Raw genomic sequence first — 26,340 nt, forward strand, 5'->3', positions numbered from 1 at the left:
TAGATGGTCCAGTTCTTTATTTAGAAACCTGATTGTTCAAGAACATGGTGAGTGGGTCTGTATTCCACCCTTTTCACTGGATTGTGTCAGAGGTGGTGGGCAACTTTCTCGCATTTCCTCAGTAACAGAGGAAGGCACCTCACTTCAGATGCACAGATTATAGAGAACAGTGTGGAAAGGGAAAGGAGCAGGAAACCCCAAGCCAATCCAAGGGAAGGGGGCAGCAGCAGGGTCATGGGCAGGGGCCTGCCTCTTAGGGCCTGCTGCATGGCCCATGCTTCTTGCTCCCCTCTCTACTCCACTCAAATGATCACTGCCTCTTTAGGTAGGGAGGAGAAATGAACCAACAAGTTAGGGGCATAACAGGGGAAGCCAGAGAGGCAAGGAAAGGGATGTGGGCAGAAGCCTGGGAGAGCAAAATTCACAGGTCTGGCATGGTCTTCAGGGCAGCTTTCAGCAGTAGCAGCAGCACTTTACCCCATGGCCCCTCCACACCCCTGGCTGGGGCCCCACAGCTCAGCTCTACTCTGCCGTTTTTTCCTTCAGGACGCCAGGAGGTGGAAGACGGGTGGGGAGGCAGCAAGGCCAGTCCAGGAAGACTCTGGCCTCCTTGGTGAATTGATGGTAATGGTGGTCTTAGAAGTCAAAGTCATCCAGGTCCCCCATGCCCTCCCCGCCTCGAGAGCCCCACACCCGGCGGTAATTGCTCTCCAGATCTTTCTGCCGCTGCCGCTCCTTCTGCGCCTCTTCAGCTCCCTGCATCTGGTGGTGGTGGGGGGGGGGCATGGTGTGAGCTGGAGTGCTGCTGGTGGGCCCAGGGAAGCACTGGGCGCTGGAGGATCCAGGGACTGGCAGCGTGGGGAAGGCAGGGACAGGCACACACACTTAGGGGGCTCTTGCTGAGGGCCCGAACACCCAGCTGCCAGCACCACCAGCCTCTCTGACAGGTGAGGAAACTGAAGCTTGGAAAGTGGAGAGGCTGGGATGTGCCTGTGTGACTCTAACCCATGCTCTCAAAACCACAGTGTGCTAGAAGAGGGGGCAGGCTGGGGGTCCGGGGCTTAGGGGGAGGACGCCTCTCACCAAGATATTGAAGAAAATCTCCTTGAGGTTTTTCGTGTCCTCATCAGTCAGCCAACGTGCATCCTCCTCAGTCCCTTCGGCCCCGGGTCGGACAATTTTGATCTCAATTTTCCCTGGAAAGGAGCGGGATGGGCAGTGAGAAGAGGAAGTGCGGCTTCAGCACAGGTCCTCTGCCCCCAGGTTCCCAGCCGAGGTTTCCAGTCCACCTTGACCCAGCCCCTGGCTTCGGGCCGAAAGCCCTTCCAACAGCTCTTAAGCCAGCCCCGCCCTCCAGGGCCCACCTTCCGCCGTGAGGCCCTCCCTCTCCAGCAGCTCTTTCACCAGCCCCTCGATTTGTTTCAGCTGAGGGTTTTCCCGTTTCATCTCGAGGACTGTCAGATCCTGATTGGGACCTCCGTGACGGAGCCTGGTGACCCGGACCCGGACTCTGTGCTCAGGATCCTCCTCTTAGAGGGGGAAACACACAGGGAGACACAAAGCAGAGCCGTGACTCCAGGGTTAGGGGCTGTGCTGCTCACCTCTCCTTAAACCATCAACTGGTTTTGGCAGTTATTCCACCTCAAACGTGTTGAACCAGGGCCCAAAATAAATCAATCTCCTGACGCCATTCCAGCTACAAAGATCCCTCCACCAATTGCAGCTTTCCTTCTTCCCTCCGGACCCAATAATTCTGCCCATCACCTACAGGAAAACAACTGTTTTCTGAAGCAAAAATCAGGCCACCTGGGCCTACAAAGAAATTTTGTTTTAAGAAGCAGGTTGGAAAACTGTGGTTTGCCACTCCCCATGTTGGCCCCCAAAAGGCACTTCAATGTTTACAGAGAAAGTAAGAAGGGAGGGTTGAAATTCGAACATTCCATTTGGAATGTCTGCCTCTACACCCATAGCACCCCATGGAATGGACACAAGGGGGTGCCAGAAGAAGGGATAACTTCAAGCCTGTCCAGGCAACTGGCTGATGAGCAGCTGGCTGCCTATTCACAGCCTTCTAGCTGGGGCCTCTCCCAGTACAAAGTCCTGCTGTTGAAAGGCTGCATCCGGCACAGATGTGTCGTCTTCAGCACACAGATTCACAGTCACTCAGCTTGGAGGTACTGATTACCCACTATGTGCCGGGCAAAGTGCTAAGCACTGGGGGTACGGGAGCCAATCAGAGAATAAGACAGACATGCTCTAGAAGCTGCTTCCTAAAGGGATGCATAGGAGGTAACCAGGCAAAGGGATAGAGGTGGTGGGAAGAAGGCAAGAGTGAGAACAGTGTTCCAGAAAGAGGGAAGGGAGTGAGAACTCTACTCTCAGAAGGGAAAGAACATGATGCCCTCTGGCACACAGCAGCTGAGGGCTAAAGACAGGGACTTGGTTTCCTGGCTGACAGCTCTCACCTGCTGGTCGGGGAGAGAGTGGAGGCTTTCTGGGGACAACCCTCCTTCTTTTGTGCTTCTTCACCACCTCTGGACTCTGCTTTTCCTCCAGCCTTTTGATGAGTTTGTTGAGAGTGGATGTCAGGGCCAGCAGAGCCCGATCGCGCTCTGACTCCTTCTTCAGCCCGTCTGGGTCCAGCTCCTTTTCTGTCTGGAACGCCCAAGGGGAGTGGAGAGTTAAGGGGCTGGGCAGCGAAGGCCAGTGGTCCGTACTCTACAGGAGACTCATATCTAAGTCTCATCCTTCTCTCTGATACCTCCTCCCCACCATCCCCCCTTTTAATTAAATAACAACTATCCTTTCAGAGGGCTCTGTCCCAGGCACTGTGCTGTGCCAGGGGCCACCCTTTGTTCTGTTTCAGCCCCTTGGCCTGACCTGCCCACAGGAGCAGACAGCTGTGGAAACAGGAGGAACAGCTGTGCTTACCTCCTGGATGATGTTCTCCAGTTCCCGCTCCATGCCAGCCTTCACCTCCGAACGGAGCCGCTCTCGGTCTGACGGGAGCAGTATTCCTTCCAGTTCCTTCTCAAATTCTCCCAGTAACTGCCGTTCATCCTCATCTTCGTCTTCATCCTCCTCCTCCTCCTCTTCTTCCACCTCATTGTGATGTTCTGTGTCACCCTTTTCCTTCACCTCTGGTTCCCTTTGAGGGACTTCTGCAGCATCGTCTGCAGGCTGCTCTGGGCCTGCATTTAGCTTCCCCTGGGTGGACGGGGATCGGAAGAAAGAGGTAGATGGTTGCGCTTTCAGGAGAGACACATGGTGGGAGGCAGACAAACAGTGGCTGGGGTGTGGTAGCAGGTGACTGAAGAGGAGTAAAGGCAGGGCATCAGTTCTACAGGGCCCAGCTCAGGTCAGGGGTGCTTCTCCAAATGCTCCCAGCAGGAAGGCAGATACTACCCCTCCCTTGAGCAAGGCCTGTACCTTTTTTGTTCCACCTTTCAGCTCCTCAATCAATCGAATCAAGTCTGCAGGACTCCGAATGACTTTGACCTGCACGTTGTTCTGAAAATCTGAGATGAAAGAATAGGAATGGACCCATTTTGTCCTAAATCCTATTTTGACTTCCTAAGGAGAAGAGTTGAGGAGTCCAAGGAAGGACATGGAGCAACCTGTCTGGTCCGAGATAGGGGCCAACATACATCTCCAGAGAGCACTGGCCTACGGTGGGTTCAGGTGGGAGAGAGAAGGATGCTAACAAGCTGCTAAGGCCCCTGATCTTTCACACAGCGCGGCGGCCCTTCTGGCAATCACCCATTTTTAGGACTCCAGGAGAGATTCTAGGGCCAAGGGCTCCTCTCCCCTGGATCCTGTTCTTCTCATTCCACAAATATAAACGTCTTATTACTCAGTTCCAAACATTCCACTGTGAACTACAGATTTATTCTCATTTAATCTCACAATGCTCTAAGGTAGGGGTGATTACCCACGTGCTATGGGTGAGGAAACTGAGGTTGCATGAAATCATCCAAGATTACAAAGTCAGCGAGAGGTGGAACTGCCGCGTCTGTTACCTCCCTAGAAGAGATTGTTGTCTACAAAGGGTACTAATTCCTGTAAAAATGAATTTGCTACTGGCCTGGCTGCCCAACCTCCCTCCCAGTGTTTAGTTCTACCCCTACCCCTGCCAACCCGAAAAATACATTCAAGAAGTAAAGGAGACCTGGAGGGTTTGGTTCACTCACCATCGGGAGAGCCTGGAGCTGGATCTGCTGGCTCAAGGTTTGGTTCCTGCTCCTGATGAAGAGGAGAGGGCAGAGTCAAGTATGCAAGCTTGTTTACACCTACCATATTTTTAAGGCGATGGTTCTGGGTATATCCTTGCATCCCTAGATAGAGGTACATCATCTCATAATGACCTCAGCTCGAATGGCCCTCCATCCCACAGCCAGGTTCAGCCTCATCAGAGAAATGGCTCGGAAGCTAGCTCTCACCTCAGCCTGTGCGTCCTCTCCACCTTGGGCCTGGCTCTCTGGCTCATGAACCATCTTCCAGAAATCTGATTGCTTACTGTCATCCTTGGTTGGGCTTGCACCTGGGACACAGAGAACAGGGATGAATCTGAAAGGAGGTGAGACTCGGAAGGGAACAAATAGAATGGGGACATTCCCCTGCTGTTACTAAGGCGGTAGAGCCCTGAGTACTTTTTCACCACATCCCAGCCGTCAGTACAGGACGATAAGACTGGGGAAGGGAAGAAATGGAGACAAGTTGCACGGAACAGGTGATGCAAGGTCCTACCCGCTCTCTTTGCGGGCACAACTTCAGGCTTGGTCTCACTCCACATGTGAGGCTCCAGGCCTTGCAGCTCCTCTAGGACTGCATGTCCATACTGCTTTGACTCTATGGAAAACAGCGTAGTAGGACAAGGACACATTACTCCGGGCTCTTCAATACTTTATCTTCTACTTGTCCCTCCCATGGCTCTCCTTGCTCTCCTTGCTCCTTTAATTACTCACCAGTTTGCCTCTGAATGTAGGCCATGTACTCCTCGGGCTGCAGGGCAGGGTGACAGAGAATGGCCTGGGGAGCAGCACTGGGTGGGGGCCGGAGGAGAGGGTGAGGACAGAGCCGAGGAGTCCGAATGGTCAGCACATAGGAGCAGGACAAGGGCTCATCCACACGATCAATGTAGTCCCCAGAAATACCAGCACCCTCATCACAGAGGAACTGCCAAGGCAGAGAGGATAAATAGTAATTACCACCAATAATTACCGTTAGTTCTTAGAGCAGCTGCTTTTTATTAAGCACTTAGTGTGTGTCAGACACTATGCATACATTATATATATGCCACTATACATATATTAACTCCTTTAATTATCAAAAATTAGTATTAGAATCTCAACTCTGTAGATCAAGAAACTTAGGTTTGATGCAGTTAAGGGACTTATTCAGGTTGACCAGCTGGTAAACAGTAAAAACAAGGACTGAACTCAGGCAGCTTAACTGTAAGCAACCACCTGATTTCTGTTTCACATTCTTGCTTTTTGCAAATACACTATATGTATGTGTGTGTGTACATATATATATGTTCTATGTGTATGTGTGTAAACAATTAAAATTGCAAACAGTTCTAAGGTCCTTATTCAAAAAAGAGTAAAGATATCAATTAATGTTAGCCCTGGACAAATTAAATGTGTACCATTGTAATTTCTAGAGTAACAATTAAAACTAAAAGAAAGAGACTCCCACTTCTGGAATGACAGCATGAGGAGCTCCGTAGACCCACTCCCTAGTGAAATTCCATAACAGGTGAAAAATTTCTAAAAACATAAATATTTAAAATCTCTGGAAATTTTCCTAAGGATCGAGCAAATTAAGAAACAGCTATTACAGAAAATTTTCCAACGCTTGAACAGCGAAAGTTTGTAGCACTTGGGCCATGACCTGCCTTGGTCACACCCTTAACCCCACCCCACAGCTAAATTAGACAGATGTTCCACTCCAGGTGAATGTGGTAAAAAGAAATAAGGCTTCCCATCCCCTCTGCGTCCAGTCAAGAGATATGCTATTTCACCAGGAGGGGCAGACCACCAGTATTTCTCAACCCTCCCCAGTTCTACGTGCCTGGTGAATGTGGTCAAGAGATTGAGGACTCTTCCTCCACCCAGCCCCATTCATAGCACGGAGGCTGTACCTCAGCTAAGGTCCAGCCGGACAAGAATCTTGGGCCCCTGATCACCCTAACCCCAGATCACTAATAGGACAGAGGTTTCACAACAGAGATGCAACTGAGAGGACCAGAGGCTATCAGCCCTGCGCAACTCCCAGATAATAAAACAGGAGTGTCACTCTGAGAGAAACAGATCACTATTCCTGACACCAGCTCCAGAGCAGGGGCTTAGTGATTTTGCCCAGGAGAAGAGGCAGTCCATAAGAACAGAGAGCTTTAAACCTCTCTCCAAAGAAACTGAGTTTATGTGAAACTGACTTTATGTGACTTTAGAGTATGAGAAAGTTCAAGCCTAAGGGCACCCTTTAAAAAATGGAGATTTTGGTGGAAAACAATTCAGAAAAGGCTGGTAGCTCCATTTGAGCAACAAGCTAAATCAGAGGCTAGCCAGTTTAACAGAGAACCAAGGAAAGAGACAGCAATTAAGAGCTCTCCTGAGGTCAGAACAAACCTAAATATCTGCATTAAAAACAACAACTGTAAAGGGGCCCAAATTTAATTGGATCAGACTATGGAGCAACTTATGCCCCATGTGTCAAAAACTATAGAGTAATCAGCCACCAATTCGTGGAGCTTAACAAGTGGATGTGTTACCAGCAAAGGCAGACAGCTTAACAGGTCAGCAAGAGACAGTCAAAGACAGCCCTGCTGAAACCACCGTCATCTAGGGTGATTGCATACATGCCCAAGACTGTGCCCTCAGAGGAGTGACCTAAGGGGTTCATATCGCAGGGGAAATAGGCTTCATTAAAATAGTCCAGCCACGTCATTAAAGAAATAAACAAGCAAACAACAAAAACAAGTCTTGTCGTGGAGGGCAGCAATCAGCATTCAGAGCTGCTATATTACCTCAAATGTCTAGTTTACAACAAAAAAATTATGATATGCAAAGAAATAGTTAAGTAGGACCTTTACACAGGAAAAAAGCAGGCAACAGAAAATGCCTGTGATATATGTCAGACTTCATAGAAAAAAACTTTAAAGTACTCCTTATAAAATATGTTCAAAGAACTAAAAATTTAAATCATACAAAGTATGTTCTCTGACCACAATGGAATGGTATTAGAAATGGATAATATAAAGAAATTTGGGAAATTCACAAATATGTGGAAATTAAACAATACATTCCTAAATAACCAATGGGTCAAAGGAAAAAATACTTGGAGATGAATGAAAATTAAGACACAGATATTAAAACTTATGGAATGCAGCTAAATCAGTGTTGAGAAGAAAAGTTTTACCTGTAAAAGACAATATTAAAAAAGAAGAAAGACCTCAACTCAATAACCTAAACTTTCACCTTAAGAAACTATAAGAAAAGCAAAACTAAACCCTAAGCAAGCAGAAGGAAGAAAATAATAGATTCGAACAGAAATAAATGAAATAGAAAATAGAAAAGTAATACAGAAAAATGAATGAAACTAAAAGTTGATATTTTAAAAGATCAATAAAAGTGACAAAACTTTAGATAGACTGATCAAAAAAAAAAAAGAAGACTCAAGTTAGTACAATTTGGAATGTAAGAGTGACATTACTACCAACCTTACAGAAATAAAAAGGATTATAAAGGAATATTATGAACACCTATATGCCAACAAATCAGATAACTTAGATGAAATGGACAAATTTCTAAACAGACACAAACTACCAAAACTGACTCAAGAAATAGACAATCTGAATATACCTATTGCAAGTAAAGAGACTGAATTAGTAATCAAAAAACTACTCACATAGAAAAGCCTGGGCCAGATGGGTCTTCTGGTGAATTCTACCAAACATTTAAAAAGTAATAAAAAGCAAAGCTTCTCAAACTCTTCTAATAAAGTGAAGAGGAGGGAATACTTCCCAACTCATCTCTGAGGCCAAATACCAAATCCAGACAAAGATATCAGAAGAAAAGAAAGCCAAAGGCTAAAATCTCTTATGAATGCAGACCACCTCCCCACTCCAATCCTCAAATAATACTAGCTAACTGAATTCATCAACATGCGGGATTTATTCCATGAGTACAAGGTTGGGATAACATTAAAAAATCTGTCAATGTAATTAATATACCCTATCAACAGAATAAAGGGCAAAAACCACATGATCATCTCAATGGACACAGAAAAAGCATTTGACAAAATTCAACACCTCTTCATGATTAAAACAACAAACTAGGAATAGAGAGGAACTTCATCAACCTGATAAAAGGCATCTATGAAAAATCTACAGTCAACATCATACTTAATGGTAAAAAGCTGAACGGTTTCCCCCTAAGATTAGGAAGAAGACAAGGATGTTTGCTTGTGCCACATCTATTCAACATTGTACTAGAGGTTCTGACCAGGGCAATTAAACAAGAAAATGAAATACAAGGCAATTAGATTGGGAAAAGTAAAACTATATTTATTTATAGATGACCTGATCTCATATATAGAAAATCCTAAGGAATACACTAAAAAAACTATTAGAACTAATAAATGAATTCCATTGATTGCACGATACAGGAATCAATTGTATTTCTATACACTTTCAATGAACAATCTAATAATAAAATTTAAAAAATAACTCCATTTGCAATAACATCAAAAAGAATAAAGTAATTAGTAATCAATGTAGCAAAATAAGTATAAAACTTATACTATGAAAACTTCAAAACACTGCTGAAAGAAATTAAAGACTTAAATAAGTTGAAAGACATCCAACTTCATAGATTACAAGACTTAATACTGTTAAGATGGCAATACTCCCCAAACTGATCTTCAGATTGAATGCAATGTCCATAAAAATTCCAGTTGCCTTCTTTGCAGAAATTAACAAACTGATCCTAAAATTCGTATGAAAATTCAAAGGACTCCAAATAGCCAAACCAATCTTGAAAAAAAGGAACAAAATTGGGGGACTTGTACTTTCACATTTCAAAACTCGCTACAAAGCCACACTAATCAAGACAGCTGGTACTGACATAAGGATAGATATATAGACTGATGAAATAGAATTGAGAGTCCAGAAATTAACCTTCACTTTTATCATCATGGAATTTTCAACAAGGCTACCAAGATAACTTGATGAGAATGGTCTTTTCAACAAATGATGCTAGGTCAACTGGATATCTACAAACAAAAGAATAAAGTTGGATTTCTACCTCATACCATATACAAAAATTAACTCCATATGGATCAAAGATCTAAATGTAAACCTATAAAGTTCTTAGAGGAAAACACAGGTTTAAGTCTTCAAGGCCTTAGACGAGGCAATGGTTTATTATTAGGTTGGTGCAAAAGTAATTGCGTTTTTTGCAATTATTTTTAACTTTTTAAATCGCAGTTACTTTTGCACCAACCCAATAGCTATGACATCAAAAGCACAAATAACAAAAGAAAAATAGGTAAGTTGGAATTTTTTTAATTAAAAGCTTTTGTGCTACAAAGGACACCATCAAGAATGTGAAATGACAACCCACAGTATGGGAGAAAATACTTGCAAATCACATATCTGATAAGGGACTATATCCAGAACATAAAGAAAGTTTACAACTCAATAATAAAAAGACAAATAATACAATTTTAAAATGGGCAAAAGATCTGAATAGACATTTCTTCAAAGAAGATAGATAAACTGCTAGTAAGCACATCATTAACCATCAGGCAAATGAAAATCAAAACCACAATGAGATGCCAGGTCATACGCACCAGGAAGGCTATAGTCAAAAAGATAAAAACAAGTGATGAAGATGCGGAGGAACTGAAACCCTCATACACCACTGGTGCGACTGTAAGATGTGCTACTGTTTTGGGAAATGTGTGGCAGTTCCTCAAAAAGTTAAACATAGAATTACCATATGATCAAGCAATTCAACTCCTTGGCATATACCAAGAGAAATGAAAACATGTCCACACAAAAACTTGTTCACAAATGTTAAAAGCAGCATTGTTTATAATAGGCAAAAAGTGCTAACAACCCAAATGTGCACCAACTGATGAATGGATAAATAGGATGTAGAATATTATGATTTGGACAGTAAAATGTAACGAAGTACTGGGACCTGCTACACATAGATAATCGTGGAAAACATAGTAAGTGAAAGAAGCCAGACACAAAAGGTCATACATTGTATGATTCGTTTATATGAAATGTCTAGAATAGGCAAATCTATAGAGACAGAAAGATTAAAGGTTGTCTAGAGTGGAGTGTGGGGTCAGGGTTGTGGAATGGAGAGTAACTGCTAAAGGATAGGGGACTTCTTTTAGGGTGATGACAATGTTCTAAAATTGATTGTGGTGATGGTTGCACAACTCTGTGAACATACTATAAAAACCCCACTGACTTGCACATGGAATTGTATGATATGTGAAGTATATACCTTGATAAAGCTATTTAGTTAGTTAGTTAAAGCTATTTAGTTAATTAAAAAAGTAAATAAAAGGACAGAAAAGAAACAGAACAAGTGGGACAAAAGAAAGCATAAAATATTACATACAAATATATATAAAACAAACGGTTAAAATCTTTAAAAATACAACTATATGCTGTTCAGAGAACACAGTTAAAGCATAAGATTGTAGGAAGGATAAAAGTAAAAGGATGAGGGGCCGGCCCGGTGGCTCAGGTGGTTAGAGCTCCGTGCTCCTAACTCCGAAGGCTGCCGGTTCGATTCCCACATGGGCCAGTGGGCTCTCAACCACAAGGTTGCCAGTTCAATTCCTCGAGTCCCGCAAGGGATGGTGGGCTCTGCCCCCTGCAACTAAGATTGAGCACAGCACCTTGAGCTGAGCTGCCTCCCGGATGGCTCAGTTGGTTGGAGCGCGGGCTCTCAACCACAAGGTTGCCAGTTCAATTCCTCGACTCCCGCAAGGGATGGTGGGCAGCGCCCCCTGCAACTAAAAAAAAATTGAACACAGCACCTTGAGCTGAGCTGCCGCTGAGCTCCCGGATGGCTCAGTTGGTTGGAGCGCGTCCTCTCAACCACATGGTTGCCAGTTCGACTCCCGCAAGGGATGGTGGGCTGTGCCCCCTGCAACTAGCAATGGCAACTGGACCTGGAGCTGAAATGCGCCCTCCACAACTAAGACTGAAAGAACAACAACTTGAAGCTGAACAGAACCCCCCACAACTAAGATTGAAAGGACAACAATTTGACCATTGTTCCCCTTCCCCAATAAAATCTTAAAAAAAAAAAAAAAAAAAAAAAAATTCTATAGAATCAAAAAAAAAAAAAAGTAAAAGGATGAAAAAATATAGTAAACAAATAACAATGAAAGCTGTTATAGCTATATTATTATCACACAACAGATTTTAAGTAAACAAATTACTAAGATAAAGAAGGTCAATTCATACTGTTAAAAAGGTCAGTTTATGAGGAAAATAATTTCAATTACATGTAATTGTCTTCCTTGTTGTCTGTCCCTGTCACGTAGAGCAGGAATTTTTGTCTGTTTTGTTCACTGAACTATCCCTAGCAACTAGAACAGTGCCTGGCACACAGAAGCACTTAATAAACATTTGTTGAATAAATTAACACATAGCCTCAAGATACATAAAGCAACAATTGACAGAATAATAATGAATAAAGAATAACAGACAAATCCATGGAGACAAATCAGTAAGGGTACAAAAGATGTGAACAGCACGATTAACAATCACGACAGAGATACAAAAAACACTGTACCTAACAATAGAACACACACTCCTTTCAAGCACAAAGAAACACTCACAGAAATTGAAATATATGGACTGTACAACAAGTCTCAACAAATTTAAAAGGACTCAAATTTAATGATATAACCATAAAAAAGTCTATATAATTATAAGATATTTAAGACGATCAGGCAACTTGAAAACACTGATTATTTGATGACAAGGAATTACTGTTAATCTTTTAGTGTGATATGACATTGTGTTTATGTTTTAAAAATAACTGATCTTTTTAAGAATATAGATATATTTATGGATGAAATAATATAATGCCTATACTTTGCTTCTAAATAATCTGGAGTGAAGGAGATGGTAGAAGGAGGTTGGCTAAGAGAAAGATGAAATGAGACTGGCCATATTTGTTGAAGCTAGATGATATGCAGGGGCTCATAGCATAATTATCTTTGATTTATATATTTTAAATTTTCCATAATAAAAATTTTAAAAAGATAATATTTAAACATACAAACTGCACACAGAAATTATACTTTTAAGATATATTCACACATGTAAATATGTATAATGTAGTAATCTTTTGTGGTAACAAAAAATTGGGGGAGGGAATTTTAATCAGTACAGTAATGGTGACAAAATGGTGGGATATTCATACAATGGAATATTATGCAGATGTAAAACAAAGAATACAGCTCTAGATGTCATTGAATGATCTCTAAGAATTAAGAATTATTGTCAAGAACATGTGTTTAATAGTATATTGTGTGGAAAAAGAAAAGGAAATAAGGATCTTTTGTGATAAATGTTTGTAAACACACAAAGAAATACTGGAAGGACACACAGGGTTGGAACAGGGTTGACGGTCGGGTGAGGGGGTGGGTGGGAGGGCAAGATGGGAACTAAGCCGATAGGAGATAAGTTTGGGAAGGAGAATTATCATTGTACATCTTTTTATACTTTCTGGGTTTTGAACCACAGGAAAGTATCCTTTTAAAATTTAGATAAAGAAGTTTAAAATAGCCATAAAAAAAAAAGAAAAAAAAACTTGTGAGAAATAGCTAAAGTAGTATTTGGAAAGAAATTTATAAGAGATATATTATTATAAAAGAGGAAAAGCTGAGGGTGGCCGGATGGCTCAGTTGGTTAGAGCGCGAGCTCTCAACAAGGTTGCTGGTTCAATTCCCGCATGGGATGGTGGGCTGTGCCCCCTGCAACTAAGACTGAAAACGGCGAGTAGACTTGGAGCTGAGCTGCGCCCTCCACAACTAGACTGAAGGACAATGACTTGGAGCTGATGGGCCCTGGAGAAACACACTATTCCCCAATAAAATTAAAAAAAAAAAAAAAAGAATAGGTGAAATGAATCTATCTAAAAAAAAAAGAGGAAAAGCTGGAAGTGAATGAGCTAAGCATTCATTTCAAGAAGTTGACAAATAACAGCAAAAGAAACCCCCAAAAAGTGTAAGGCAGGAAAATAAAGACTGAGTGGAAATTAATAAAATAGGAAGCAAATATAATAGAGAGGCTCAACAGAGCCAAAAGTTGGTTCTTTGAAAAGACTAATGACACTAACCTCTGGTGAAACTAACCAATAGCAAAAGATAGAGGCAAAAATAGCCCATGTGGTATGAAAAGAAGGATCTAATTACAGATGCTACAGAAATTAAAATGGTACTAGAAGGATATCATGAACAATTTTATGACAATACATCTGAAAAACCAGATGAACTAGACAAATTCCTAAAGAATATAACTTACTAAAACTGACCCAACTAGAAATAGAAAACCTTGAATATTCTCCTAAAACTACTGAAGAAATGATTCAGTACTTTCAAATCTTTGCACAAAGAAAACCTAGACCAAGATGAATTTACAGGTGAATTCAAGCAAATATTCACAAAATAAAAAATTGCTATTTACACACTCTTCAGAGTACAAAAAAAGTGAGAACATTTTTTAACTTACCTTTTGAGGCTAGCAAAACTTTGTTACCACAACATGATAAGGACAGTACTAGAAGATAGTCACAGGGATGTACAGCATAGGGAATATAGTCAAAAATATTGTAATAACTATGTGTGGTGCCAGGTGGGAACTAGACTTATGGGGGGGAGAATCACTTGGTAAGTTATATAAGTGTCTACCCACTATGCTGTGCACATGAAACTAATATAATATTGAATGTCAACTGTAATTGCAAAATTTTTTTTAAAATGTGTTTTTACAAAATAGTACTAGAAGGAAAAACTTACAGATCGTTGTCTCTTAGGAGATACACAGGCTTACCTTGTTTTATTGTGCTTTGCTTTACTGTGCTTCCCAGATATTGGGTTTTTTACAAACTGAAGGTAAGGCCTATCACCGCAAAAATATTATGACTCACTGAAGGCTCAGATGATGTTAGCATTTTTTAGCAATACAATATTTTTTAATTTATGTACATTGTTTTTGTAGACATAATGCTATTGTACACTTAATAGACTACAGTATATTATAAATATAACTTTTATATGCACTGGGAAACCAAAAATTTGTGACTCGCTTTATTGCGATGTCTGCTTTATTGCAGTGTTCAGGAACCACACTCATAATATCTCCAAGGTGTGCTGTATACAAGAATCTTTTGAAAAAGTAGCAAACCAAATCCAGCAAGATATAAAAGGGATGGGCAAGAATAATACATATGACCAAATTTGGGTTCATCTTAGGAATGCAAAATTGGCTTAATATTAGAAAATCAATAAATCATTTAATTTCAAATGAAAGTTTGGCTTAATATTAGGATATCAATTAAGTACATTAGTTTAAATCAATTTCATAATTATCAAGAAATACTTGAAAAAATGATTGTTAGGAATCAATAAAATGCAAATTAAATTCATAGTGAGATACCATTACATGCCCAATAAATTAGTAAAAATTTAAAAGTTTGATAATATCAAATATTGGCCAGGATATGGAATGTTGGGAACTCACACATTGCAATAAGAATGTAAATGGGAACAAAAACTTTGGAAAATGTTCTGTATTGCCAAATAAAGTAGAACATGGGCTCACCTTCATATCGTATGACTCAGCAATTGTACTCCTAGATGAAATCCTCTCCAATGAAATTCTTGTACATTAGAAGGGACTTAAAAGAATGTTGTTCACAGCCCCCGTTTTTAGTGGTAGCAGAAAACTGGAAACAATCCAAATGTCCACGAAAGGTCATTGGATGAATAGATGTTGATGAACTATACAAAGGAACACTATGCAAGCATGGATGCACTGCAGCCACAGCCATCGACATGCATGAATCTCATAAACAGAGTATTGAGCAAAAGAAACAAGTCCTAGAAGACTTCTGTCTCTGTACCGTGAATGTGTCCATCAATATGATGCCATTTGTATAAAGTTCAGAAAAAAGGCTAAATTAAATGGGATGTATACAGAGATGGTGAAACTAAGAAAAGCAAAGGAATTATCCTCATAAAGTCGGGATAGCAGTTACCCCTGTGGAAAAGGGAAAAGAGGGATATGGTGTGCTGGGGCACAGAAGAGCTTTCAAGGTACTGTCAGGGTTTTCCCATAACCTGAGGTGATTAGATAGGTATTTCCTTTATTATTTCTTACACAATACAGGTGTGTTTTATATAGTTTTATGTACTGTGGTATATTTCACAATAATTTTGTAAATGTGATTAGGAAAAATGGTCACAACATTAAGGTATAAGAGGAATATGAGAGGAATAATTTACCACGAAGATATCATAGTTCTGAGTTTATATGCTCCTAACAGTCTCAAAATATATGAAGGAAAAATTAAAATTGCCAAATATACAGCGAGAATTTTAACACACCCCTTTCACCAACTGATTGGGCAACTGGACAAAAAATAAGTAGAAAATTTGACCAACACAATTAAAATCTAGAACTGGGTAATTAGAGAAAACACATGCTTTCAAGCACACCCAGACCCTTTTTTAAAGTTCACCATAAAGAGAGTCAACAATCACCAAAACAATCATTGACACAACAGCATAAAATTAGAAATCAATAGCAATCATATAAAAACAACAGAAATAAACATATTTGTTGAGAAACATAAAAAGCATAATTCTAAATAAGTTCTGAAGCAAAGTACAAGTCGTAATGAAAATGGAAACACTGTATATCAAAACTTGAGGGATGCAACCAACATGGTCCTCAGAAGGAAGTAGATGATTAGGAAAGGAGAATGTGAGGGAAGCAGGCCACACATGAAGTTGGAAGAATAGTTGCAACTCCTATAAGGAGAAAGGGATAATCTCGCTATTATACAAAGAACTGTTACAAATTGAGAAGAAGATCAATAACCCATTAGGCAAATGAGCAAAGAATTTGGGTGATTGAAAAAAAAAAGTAAAGGAGGAAAGAGAGACACACAACTCTTAAATAAGAGTAAGAGAAATGCAGGTTAAAACCACGCTGGTAAATCATTCTTTATCTGATGCCTATCTGATAATTGGCCAAAATCCAAAAGCTTAAAAATACACTGGGTTGGCATAGCTGTAGGGAAACCAGCATTTTCATATAATTCTGGGTAACTCGACAGTACATATAAAAACAACACAAATCTACTTCCAGGAATTTAATCTCCATATACTCTGTTGGTATAAGGTTATTCACTGCAGTACTTTTATGTCAATAAAAAAGTTAAAACAACCTAAAATGTCCATCAACAGGGAAATATTTAGATAAATGATGGTGCAAGTGTATAAGAGAATAATAGCAACCATAAAAAAGGATGAGGAAGCTTTTAATACATTGATTTGGAAAGAGCTCAAAGATATATGCTTGTATACGCATTAAAAAAATATCTGCGTGTATAAGAAGCTAACAATGGTTACCTTTCTTACGGAGATGGGACCAGGCCGATGAGGAGAAAAGGGTGTTAAGCCTTTCCTTCCTATACTTTTTAAAGCATTTCTATATTTGAATTGTGAGAATGTACAATACCCATTCAAAAAATTAAATAGAGAATTTTATAAGTGTGAAAACCCCAAGAAGTTAGAAAGAGAACACAAAGAGAAGGAAGAAAATAATAAAGATAAAATAATGAGGACGTTAATGAAGTAGTAAACAGACAATAGAGAGGATGAACAAAGTCAAAAGATGGCTCTTGCACTAATTAGATAGATAATTCTCTGGCAAGACAGATCAACAAAAAGAGAAAAGGCAAAGTTGATATTAAGAATTAAAAAGAGGATATATTTTCAAAAAACACATTATGAAAAAGAAAATACTATAATTTTATGGCTAATACACTTAAAAATGTAGACAACTAAGTAAATGGCCTATGAAGTTATAATTTATTAATGCTTCATGCATAGTAAACCGAAACAATCTTATAATTATTGTAAGTATAACAAAAACACAGTCAATAAAAGAAAAAACATAAATTATACTTTGTCAGAATTCAAAATTTCTGCATAAAGAATACTATTAAGAGAATGAAAAAGCAACCCACAGAATGGGAGAAAATATTTGCAAATCATGTATCTGATAAGCAATTAATATCCAGAATATACAAAGAACTACTACAACTCAACAATGAAAACAAATATCCCCATTCAAAAATGAGCAAAGTACTTCAATACACATTGCTCCAAATAAGATATGCAAATGGCCAATAAGCACATGAAAAGATGCTCTGCAACATCAGTCATTAGGAAAATGCAAATCAAAACCACAAAAAGATATCACTTCATACTCATTAGGATGGCCATTATTAAAAAGAAAAAGGAAAATAACAAGTGTTGGAGGAGGTGTGGACAAACTGGAATCCTTGTGGATTGCTAGTGGGAATGTAAAATAGTGCAGCAACTGTGGAAAACAGTTTGGCAATTCATCAAAAAACTAAACATTAGAATTACTCTAAGGTACACTCCACTCCTAGGTACATACCCAAAAGGATACTAGTACACCAAACAGATACTAGTACACCAACGTTCATTTAGGCATTATTCAAAATAGCCAAAAGATGGAAAGATTGTCCATCTACCAATAGATGAATAAACAAAATATTATTAAATATTCCATGAAAGGAATATGCCATAAAAAGGAGTAAAATTCTGATATATGCTATAACATGGATGAAACTTGAAAACATTATGCTAAGTGAAATAAGCCAGACACAAAAGGATAAATATTATATGATTCCCGTTATACGAGGTACCTAGAACAGGCAAATTCATAGAGACAGAAAGTAGAACAGATGCTGGGAGAGGAGGAAATGGAATATTACTACTTAATGGGCACAGAGTTTCTACTTGGGATAATGAAGTTCTGCACATAGATAGTTGTAACAGTTATACAACATTGTTAATGCACTGAAAGAACTAAATTGTACACTTAGAAATTATTAAAATGGTAACTTTTATGTTATATATATTTTACCATAGCTTAATAATAAAAACAGATAATAAAACAAAATAAGAAAAACAAACATGTTAAAAAAAAAGACATTGAAAAATGGGCAATGCACCAAATTTACCTATAAAATATGCACTCCCAGTAACCCAATAACTCTCCTTCTAATTCTTGCACATTCACAATGAGACCTATATTGCAAGACTGCATGTGAAGAGCCACAGAGTTGAAACCCAACTGTTTCTCAATAGAGGAATGGTTAAATAGACAATGAAACACAATGCAGCCATTAATATCATTGAACTAGATATCTTCATGTAATGCCACAGAATGGCAAAAACACTGATTAGTGAAAAAGCAAGTTGATAACACTGATGTATAATTTTAAAACACAAAACAATATATATCGTCTATGATACGTGTATCAGTAATAAAAAGTATGGAGATGGTTGGGGTTGTTTCTGGAGAGGTGGGAGAGGGAAGAAATGAGAGGCTGGGCTTCAACGATCTCATTAGCATTTTAATTCTTTATTAAAAAAACAAACAGATCTGAAGCAAATATGGCAAAATGTGAACATCTGTTTAACTTGGCAGTGGATTTATGGGTCTCTATGACATTACTTTCTCTACGCTTGAAATGTTTCATGATTAAAAATTAAAAAGGAAAAAAATCCTAGATCTCTCTGAAATCTTATACAAGAATTGAGATAGGGATCCAAACTTATTTAATTCCAGATGGCTAACGAATCATTCTCAAACCCCACAGAAATTACATATTTCCCAAACACTATGTACACAGCTCCTACCGAGGCACTGAGGCGTGGGGAAGATGAAACTTCACCATGCCTGACCTGGAGTGAGGGATTTACTCAATCACACAGACAACGAATTTGAGTGGTCGGTCAGACTATGAGAACTAAAAAAGAGAAGCAACCAGGCAGGAATTCCCTCAATTTTCTTTTACTAAAACCTGCAGACTCCCCAGCAAATATAGCACCCTCTCACTCTAGTTACAAGCCTAGAGCCCCACTCCTCAGGAAAACTGCTTTCCTGTGTTCTGCATCGCTGTACCACCCACGTTCTCTTCCTGTTCTTTCTCGGGTACCTCAACCTCTCCTTCTTTCTACTAGGTCCACCCAATATTTAAACCTGCTCCCATGTTAAGATACAAAACCACCGAGTAGCACCCTCCCTTACCCCACAGCCCCTCACTAGTGCTTGTCTTTCCCTCTCCTTCCATCTAGATGTCACCACTTTCCTCAATACCTCATCTTCACCACCCCCACTGAAACTGCTCTAGCAAAGATCGCCAATGACCTCCGTCATCAAGTCCAACAAAGGACTGGGCAAAGGTGACTGGGGCTAGATGATTTACGAATTTTCATCTGGTTCCCATGCTAACTGTCTGAATTTTTATTTCTGTGTGCGTATTTTGCTTTTATTAAAATAATAACTCCTATGATTACATACAAGCCGTTTTTAACTCTTCTCCTCCTTGAAGGTTCAGATGCAGCCAACACCATGGACCTGTCCCTCCTTCAGACATGTCCTTCCTGGGTTCCATGTCACCAGTTTCCTCTCCGGCCCTTTCTTCTTGGCAAAGCCCCCTTCCGCCCATGCTTTCAATGATGGCTCCTTCAAAGTTCTGGCCCCCCTTTCTCACTATATAAGGTTTCCTGGGGGAGGGGGATTTTATCCATACCATGACTCCAATTATAACCAGTATGTTGATGACTCCCAACCCTCTGTGTTCAAATCAGATCATTCTCCTGAGCTCCAGACCCATAGATCCAAAAGCCTATTCAGATATCTGCACTTGATGCCTATAGCCACTAAAATCATCCTATTCAAAACCAAGATCATTTTTTACCCAACCTACTCCTCTTCCCACCCAACCTATCTCAGTAAAAAGAATCACCGTCTATCAAGTTGCTCAAGCCAGAAACCGGGGAATCTTATTCTATTGATTTCATCCCCTAAATCTCTCAAAAAATTCCCATTTCTTCATCCCTGGGCCACCTGGTTTTCTCACCTGGATTGCCTAGCTGGTTTCCCAATCATTTGATATACGCCAGCCTGAGTGAGCCTTCCACACCAAAACTGATTATGTCATCATTTTGCTTAAAATACTTCATTGGTTCCCCCATGTTTCTCAGATTGTCCAAACTCATTAACATAGCTACAGACTTCATGACCTGTGACTTGTCCCCTCTGGACAGCTGCCCAGCTCCCTTCACACAACCTCCCAAACCCCCTTCCCACAATTCTCTCTCCAGTCACTGTGAATAGCTCTCAAGTCCTGAGACAGGCCATTCCCTCTTGCCTCCTGGCATTGTGCATTTACTATACCGTCAACCTGGAATGCTCTCTTCTCTCTCCCACTCCTCTACAGCTACTGGACTAACTCCTCATCCTTCAATTGTCAGTTCAAGAATCACTTTCTCCCAGAGGCCTCTCCTTTACCTAGAATTGGTTAGTTCCTTCATTGTATGCTCCCCTGTGATACTTCACTCATCAGAGTTATTTCACCTACCAGAGTATTTATCCTACTTGTTGTGGCTGTTTATTTAATGTCTGTCTCCTGAGAACAGGACTTGGTCTCTCAGTCATCATTTTATCCCCAGTTTCTATTATAGTGCTTGGCATAGGGCCTGTATGTTCAATAGACATGAGGAAAATACAGTCTTCGCCTTCAGTTCTTAGTCTACTGAAGTTACAAAGAGGTAAAGAAATAATGAGAATACAATAAAGTGCTATAATAGATTATATGCATGATGCTTATAGGTTGCTATGGTCTGAATGTTTGTGTCCCCCTAAAATTCATGTGTTGAAATCCTAACCGCCAATGTGATGGTATTAGGAGGCGGGGCCTTTGGTAGGAGCTTAGGTCACGAGGGCGGAGCCTCATGCATGGGATTAGTGCCCTTTCAAAAGAGACCCCACAGAGCCCTGCAGACCCTTCCACCATGTGAGGATACAAGAAGTCTGTGACCTGGAAGAGCGCCCTCACCCAAACATGCTGGCACCCTGATCTCCAACTTCCAGCTTCCAGAAATATAAGAAATAAATTTCTATTGTCTATAAGCTACCCAGCCTGTGGACTGAGACATGGATACAGGTGGGTGTGGATGTATGTATATGAAATGCTGAAGGAACACAACTAACTTCTGGGTTAGCCAAGAAAGTTCACATAAAATAAATGATATTTGACCTGGTTTATCATTCATTTTATTCATTCAAGGAATAATTTCTGGGCACCTACTTGGCGCCAGGCACTGTTCCAGGCACTAAGGACACAAGAGAAAATAACCAGACCTTGTCCCTGACTTCCCGGATCTTATTGTAGTGGGGTAGACGGGGAGAGATCGTACACTCAAACGAATAAGATAATTTCAGGAAATGACACATGCTTCAAAGAATATAAAACACCGTAGGCATTTACCAGGAAGGGGGCAGAAGAGTGCACATGCGTACGTGTGTGTGTGTGTGTGTGTGTGTGTGTGTGTGTGTGTTTGTGTGTGTGTATCTGTGTGCCTATGTCAGGTCTCCCTGTGGAGGTGTCACCGGCATATTCGAGTATAACCTGAATGAGGGGATGGAGCCAGCCATTCAAAGACATGTGGAAAGATGGAGGGAAATAATGAGGCCTACTGGTTAAAGGAAAGCAAGAAGGCCAGTGGGGCAGAAGCACAATGAGTACTTATATCTCCAGGCCAGACATCACCCCTGAACTCCAGAATCACACAGGCAGCTAGCCACTGCCTAGATATCCCACTGCGATGTCCAATAGGCATCTTGGCCTTCATATGCCAACGCCAACCTAGTTTTCTCCTCCAAACCTGTTCCTTCCTCCTTTACTAAATGACAATTCCAGTCTTCCAGTTGCTCATGCTGAAACACTGCAGTCATACTTGACTCTACCCCACAGCCAATCCATCAAAAAATCTTATTGGCTCTACCTTCAAAATATATCCGGAATCCGACTGCTTCCTACTACCTCCACTGCTACCACTCTGGTCTGGGTTGAAGTATTTGGATCTTATCCTCTGAACACTGCAGAATCATCAAAACTTTTCCAGGACTGGGCAGAGAAGTGACACATGCTTATAGTAGCATGTTGGGGCCAGTTCACACCAGTTCACAAGAGCCAACTGGCAAATTTTCAGCAATGTTGCGAGACAGTTGACATCATGGTAATAGCATTAATTTGACCATGGTGGGAATACTTATAACATGGATATTGGCAAATATTATAAATCAGGACGCCCGTCTCCACACCCCTTACCCTGCCCTAATGATGTGCATGTACAACACTTACCAGCACACAATTGTATGTGCAAATCTGTATTACAGAAAGTTAACTCTTGTCATGTGGTTCTCTACAGGTGTGTACGTTTGTGAATACACATTAGAATCACCTAAGGAACTTTTCTCACCAGACCTCTGCCTACCTGCCTGAACTCATTGAGGACCACTGCACCAGAAACACTTGTTAAGAGGCTGTTGGCAGTGATGCAGGTGAGAGATGAAGGTACCAAGCATAGGAAAGAAGAAGAAAATTGTGAGAGAAATCTAGAATAGACTGGACATGCTTTGGTATTTACGAGAGAACTAGATCCCTTTCCTTTATAGCACTCCTCAGTTTGTAATCACAGACTCGTTTCTGTGGTTCTTTTGTGAACATCTGTCTTCCTTTCTAGACTACGCACTCCATGAGTGCAGGGGATGTGTGTTTGCCTACCACTTTATTCCCAGAGCAGAGCCCAAAACCTACTGAAGAAAGGAGAACAAAGTGAAGGAGAAGGAAGGATCAATAATGACCTTCAGGTTTCTAGGTTAGGTGACAGAAAGGAGAAACATTGAAAAAAAGAATAAGTGTGGTTGGATGTCCGGAGGGGAAGACTTGGGAAATGTTGACTAGAAGTGTTTCTGAATATCCAAGCAGTGATATCCAGCTGGCAACTAGAAATAAAGGTCTTAAACGTAGGGTTTAGGGTCTGAGAGAGACCCTCATGACTGTACAATGCAACCCTGTCCTCTTCTATTAGAATCTGCATTGTCACTGAGGGAGTATCAACTTCCCTCTTTCAAAACTCACCCGAACCTCGGCCTCCCGGGGTCTCCCATTGAGGTCACACTTGGATCCATTGACATAGGTCTGGCTGTGGTAGCGTTTCAGGCGATGCTGCTTGGAAGCCTGGGGAGGACATCAGGCAGGAGGGGTGGGGCAAGAAAGACAGCAAGAAGGCAAGAATGGTACCTTGTCCTAATGGCCACCAAACCCCAGAAAACAGCTAAGTCTAACCCTCCCCTTCTTTTCAGGGCTCTTAGTCTGCAGCCAGGACCCCTTTCTCTCCCAATCCCACACTCCTGCCACCTTGGCTGTTTCATCATCCCAGTCGAAGGCCGATTGGTAGTAGCCGAGATAGAGAACTTCACCTTTGATCTCTGAATCTGCAAGAGAAACCACAGCAAATTATGGTTACTCCCTTCTAAGGGGACTAGGAGAGAAGAGGATTGGGAAGGCAGGTGACGTCACCTTCCATGACAGGTTGCTAAGGGCTTAGGGAAAATGTAGATGTGAGTCACCTTCCATGTGATACTGCTGGATGTTTCGTCCATAACAGAATTGATATGTCCACCAGTCCTTGGTCTGACAATAAAAAAATAAACAGTCAGGGGGATGGAGTGCAGATGTCTCTTCTCGGAACCAGAATCTCTCCTGGCTCCAAGACACATAACCTATCACACTTCTCATCTCCCTCTGCTTCCACACTCAATTCACCAGATTCTCAATATGGAGGGAGGGCTGTGACTCAGAGAGATACTTATAAAGTCTGTTTTCCACCTGTGGGCTTTTTAAGCCTACCTTTTTAATGATTTTTTTAACCCTTTTTGCTCTCCATAAAGATAATAAATCATGATATCCTTGAAGCACTAAGACCAGGGAAACATAAAATATTAAAATATTAATTTAACTTCTACAACATTTTCATGCTGTTCTGTCACTGGGGATACAGCTATGAACAAGAAAAATTCTCTGACCTCATGGACTTTAGTGCTGGGACTAGACCAAAAATAAATACACTGATGATTCAGTTAATAAGATAATTTCAGATGAAAAGTGCGATGATGAAAATAAAATAGGATATTGGGGCAGACAGTGGTAGGGGCAGGGGGTGATTTTACCAGGAAAGCTTCTCTAGAGGAGTGCCCCTCCTACTCCACACTGACCCTCTTTAGGCTCAACCCTTGGCTTAACCCTTATTTTGAGATCTTCTATCCTAACCCTCCTCTACATTCAGCGAAGTGTCACCAGTGGTTGCAAAATTCTTTGTTTCTTTCCTGTCTGTACAATGTATACTCCTCCAGTGGCCTTCTTAACTTTGACAAGTCCTCCCTAACCAGCCTTACTCTCTGGCACTCTGGTTCTCAGATAGAGTTAGCACCCAAGCCCTCATTCCATACATCCCAGTCCCTTTCACCTTCAGCAGGCAGGGAGCATCTCTCATTGGGCTCAGCAACTCAGGGATCCCAGGCCCTTGGTAAGCAGGTGCCTCCTCCTCCCTTTCACGCTGGAAGTGAATAGCTCCAGCTGGCAGGCGACATTCATAGCGCTGTTTGTACTTAGAGGAGACAATCACCACGTCCGAAGCTTGGCTCTGGGGAAAGAAGGGAGAATAGGTGGAAAGGGAGGCAAAGAGAGCCTAGGATCAGGCAGAACAACGAGATCCTCTTCAGACTCCGAGGGAAAGCCCAGTCAAGACAGAATGGGCCACAAGTCCTCCAGCTTTGTTTAGCAGGTGACCGGAGAGGGCACACCCACTTCTCCATAGGGGCGGAGTCGGGGGGGTGGTTTCGATCAGGAACTAGGACCTGAAGCTGACAGCGGGAAGCCCCACCCCTGCCAGTCCCTGGCCCCGAGGGAATGGGTCTCAGTCTGCGATACTCAGGAGACATCGTAAAACTCCTACCTACTCTTCCTGATTCTCCCGCCACTCCTTCGGCTCTCTCCTTAGCTGCCCTTCTTCCTGTACTTTTCTCCCTTCCCCTTGCCCCGGACTCTCGCCCGCTCTACGCCTCCTCACCTGCCCTCCCATGACAGGCAGCGGCAGGATCTCGATCCCATAACGCATCTCACTCAGTTCTTCCAGGTTCAGGCTCCCGACACAGCCGGTCAGACTTGCAGGTAACAGGATCCCCAAAAGCAGAAGCCCCAACAGCCTGGACAGCAGCGTTTCTGCCGCCATCTTTCGTTCCCCTCCTTATCCAGATCGACTCCTTCCGCCCTAAACCTGGCAGCAGCCTCACCACACCCATTAACGCCCCAAAATCTCATTGGCTAGATGTTCTGTCCCTCTCACCTGCCTTATTCCCATTTGTAAACGTGACTCCAAAGCCCACAGGGAGGTGGATCATGACCATTGGCAAAATCACTCGCTGCTCGTGATTGGCTCGAGAGGCTAACCAATCATCGACGAGATAATACCTCCTCCCACTCACTCCCAGTTCCAGAAAGGCGTGGTCTATGCTGTGCCCTTTTAAGCAGTTTTCTGTCTTCGCACAGCTGTCACCCGCATCATTTCTTATTACTTTGTTTCAGTCGTTTCTTGCACTGTAGCCTGTCCCCACCAGGTGGAGGCTTGAGGCCAATGAGTGGATGGACGCAATACCCCTGAAAGATACTTAATACTTGTTGCAAAACAATTATATAAAAGTGCTCCTCTTTTCATATATACGTACAACTTAAGGGCAATCTGGTAATTTGTGTCAAAACCTTTCTACACGATTCTGTCTGTACAATATGTTGTCCTCAAATAAAATTATCATAAATAAATAATGGGGGCTTCCAGTTAAAGACTGGGGAGAGGGAAAGGCAAATGCACATATTATCCTCCAGACCTTATAAGATCAAAGAGAAAGAGAAGGAGACAACAGCAGCAACATTTTAGAAGCGAGAAAGCAAATGTGAGAATGGTAACTGGTTTAGCAAACCTGAGAAATTGATTCCTAAACAAAGGTAAACAAGAGCATGATTGTACCTTTAGAAAACTTGTCTGGGGAATCTGACCAACCCAAAAGAAAAGTCTCCAAGAGACTCTCATTAGGGTTCTCTTAATGAAATAGATGAAGGAATC

General features: G+C 41.4%; 1 protein-coding gene across 2 annotated transcripts; it reads right to left on the reverse strand.

Annotated features, from left to right (window-relative positions):
- On the reverse strand, positions 1-25,493 carry OS9 (OS9 endoplasmic reticulum lectin). 2 transcript variants are annotated; one of them, XM_019742244.2, is made up of 15 exons: positions 25,291-25,493; positions 24,688-24,864; positions 23,792-23,855; positions 23,580-23,656; positions 23,301-23,399; positions 4,965-5,175; positions 4,747-4,848; positions 4,440-4,540; positions 4,191-4,242; positions 3,430-3,518; positions 2,932-3,207; positions 2,466-2,655; positions 1,365-1,529; positions 1,084-1,196; positions 1-762 (listed from the first exon to the last, which is right to left on the reverse strand). In XM_019742244.2, the coding sequence occupies exons 1-15, from the start codon at positions 25,450-25,452 to the stop codon at positions 637-639; spliced, it is 2,004 nt and encodes a 667-aa protein (XP_019597803.1). In that variant the 5' UTR covers positions 25,453-25,493; the 3' UTR covers positions 1-636. The 2 variants fall into 2 exon arrangements, with proteins under 2 accessions (XP_019597803.1, XP_019597805.1); XM_019742246.2 differs by lacking the exon at positions 1,365-1,529.
- Positions 25,494-26,340: the final 847 nt, after the last annotated feature.

The sequence above is a fragment of the Rhinolophus sinicus genome, linkage group LG02 (assembly GCF_036562045.2).
Source record: "Rhinolophus sinicus isolate RSC01 linkage group LG02, ASM3656204v1, whole genome shotgun sequence".
Classification (NCBI taxonomy): Eukaryota; Metazoa; Chordata; class Mammalia; order Chiroptera; family Rhinolophidae; genus Rhinolophus; species Rhinolophus sinicus.

Bases quoted from the DNA above. Each gene is read 5' to 3' on its own strand.
- OS9 (XM_019742244.2), bottom strand. From the start codon at position 25,452: ATGGCGGCAGAAACGCTGCTGTCCAGGCTGTTGGGGCTTCTGCTTTTG. The intron at 23,856-24,687 runs GTGAAAGGGACT...TTTTATTGTCAG, and splicing joins ATGCTCCCTGCCTGCTGAAG to ACCAAGGACTGGTGGACATA. The intron at 1,197-1,364 runs GTGGGCCCTGGA...GCTCCTTTCCAG, and splicing joins GGAGGGCCTCACGGCGGAAG to GGAAAATTGAGATCAAAATT.